Source organism: Cynara cardunculus (genome assembly GCF_001531365.2).
Source record: "Cynara cardunculus var. scolymus isolate 2C chromosome LG 8, CcrdV1, whole genome shotgun sequence".
Classification (NCBI taxonomy): Eukaryota; Viridiplantae; Streptophyta; class Magnoliopsida; order Asterales; family Asteraceae; genus Cynara; species Cynara cardunculus.
In genome coordinates this window covers 22,841,274-22,842,931 of record NC_037535.1, presented here as the reverse complement: position 1 = coordinate 22,842,931, position 1,658 = coordinate 22,841,274, and the positions used below count along the sequence as shown (strand labels likewise).

General features: G+C 35.2%; 1 protein-coding gene across 2 annotated transcripts in view; it reads left to right on the top strand.

The window, feature by feature from the left end:
• The window catches only part of LOC112516469 (BTB/POZ domain-containing protein At2g04740), a 6,133-nt gene that overhangs the window by 3,104 nt on the left and 1,371 nt on the right, over window positions 1-1,658 (top strand). For both annotated transcript variants that reach the window (XM_025123529.1, XM_025123528.1), the window contains 2 exons: window positions 1,274-1,310; window positions 1,394-1,527. In XM_025123529.1, the coding sequence (XP_024979297.1) occupies window positions 1,274-1,310; window positions 1,394-1,527 (171 nt within the window). The remainder of the gene's footprint in view (window positions 1-1,273; window positions 1,311-1,393; window positions 1,528-1,658) is intronic.

The window sequence follows — 1,658 nt, the reverse complement described above, 5'->3', positions numbered from 1 at the left end:
AGGGAAAAAAAAAAAAACTGAGGAACACCCTGGTAACCTTCATCTGGACGGTATACACGTGCATGCAAGTACTTTGAGCAATTTGCATAACATGCACACGTGCATAAAAACCAAGAAACAGCTTCGACATGTGCATACCGTCAAGATGAATGGTTATCAAGGTGTTTCTCAGTTTTTCATTTTTTTGGGGGTTTTCCCCTGAACCTCCCCTCCCCCCTCTCTCTCTCTCTATATATATATATATACATGCCAAATACTCACGCACACTTCTTACCTTTGGTGAGGTTAGAAAGGCCCTTTGGTTTCTTTTTCTTTTTCTATGAATGTGATGTTGAGGTTTGATTCACTAAACAAGGTCGATTGGCATATCTTCCCCAAGTTTTCAATACCATCCACTACAACAAAATCGGTTCTACAGGATGCCGTATTGTGTCTAAGTATCCTACGGACTGCATAATAGGACCAAACAATTGTGCATCCTATATAAACATGTACAATCACTTCATATAACGCTTTTGGACGTCCTAACAAGTTTTTTAGGATAATTTTGAAATAAAGCTATCTTATTAGCTATTTTATATGACATCATCTTATTAGTTATTTTAGGAAAATTTTGAGATAAAGCTATCTTATTAGTTATTTTATATGACATTATTTGAAAAAATGTCTTATAACAACACTATTTCCTATAAAAAGACATGTTCATAGGACAATTCTCAAAAATGTCTTATAAAAAAGCTAATAGCACATTCTATTTCAAAAGTGTTGTAAAAAACTTGTTACGATTCCCAGATACGTTCGAATAGATTATTGTAACACCTTTACACAGGACGTAGAAAATAAGTGTCCATAATGGAAATGGCACATAGTTTTAGACTTGCATAATTATGACACTTTTTAGTTAACCAAATGACGACTTTACACTTAACTAATATATCTATTTTAGCAACTCTTAAATATTAGTGCCTTAATTAAGGGTAGATTTGGAAACTTAGTTATCTATTTTTGAAATAGAACACTTATTTTGGAACAAATAAAAATAAAAATGTGGACATTTATTTTGGGACGGAGTCACGGAGGGAGTATTAGTTATTACTAGTAGTCATGACATAATGGGTAGCAAGAGTGAAGTGAGACATCTTTTTAGTTATAATAGCATACACACACACACACACACACATACACACATATATATAGAGGACTGGAAAAGATTCTATGTGTGTTAAATGGAAGGAGTACATAACTTTATCAACTTTCTTTTGCTTCTCCACAGGTATACTGATAGCTTAAAAGATGTCGACCCTGATCAGGTATTCTACATACATCAATATAAATTGAAACAAACGAAAAATATCATTTTTAGCACTGATGAATGTTCATATCCATCGAGCAGGCAGAAGAAATGTTTGATGCTGCTTCAAGATATTTATTATTTCCTCTCAAACGTGCTGTAGCTGATGCTCTGTTGCCTCATTTAGAAATGGTTCCTCCTGCAGAATTGTGCCACTGGTTAATATTATCAGACATGTAGGTTACCTTGTGCTTCGTTATCTTGGTACTACATATTTTCTGTTGATTCTTGGTGGGGTGTAGTGTCCAGTTGGGTGGCGGTGGACATGGTTGGGGTGGTGGAATTGGATGGGTGGGGTGGGTGAGGG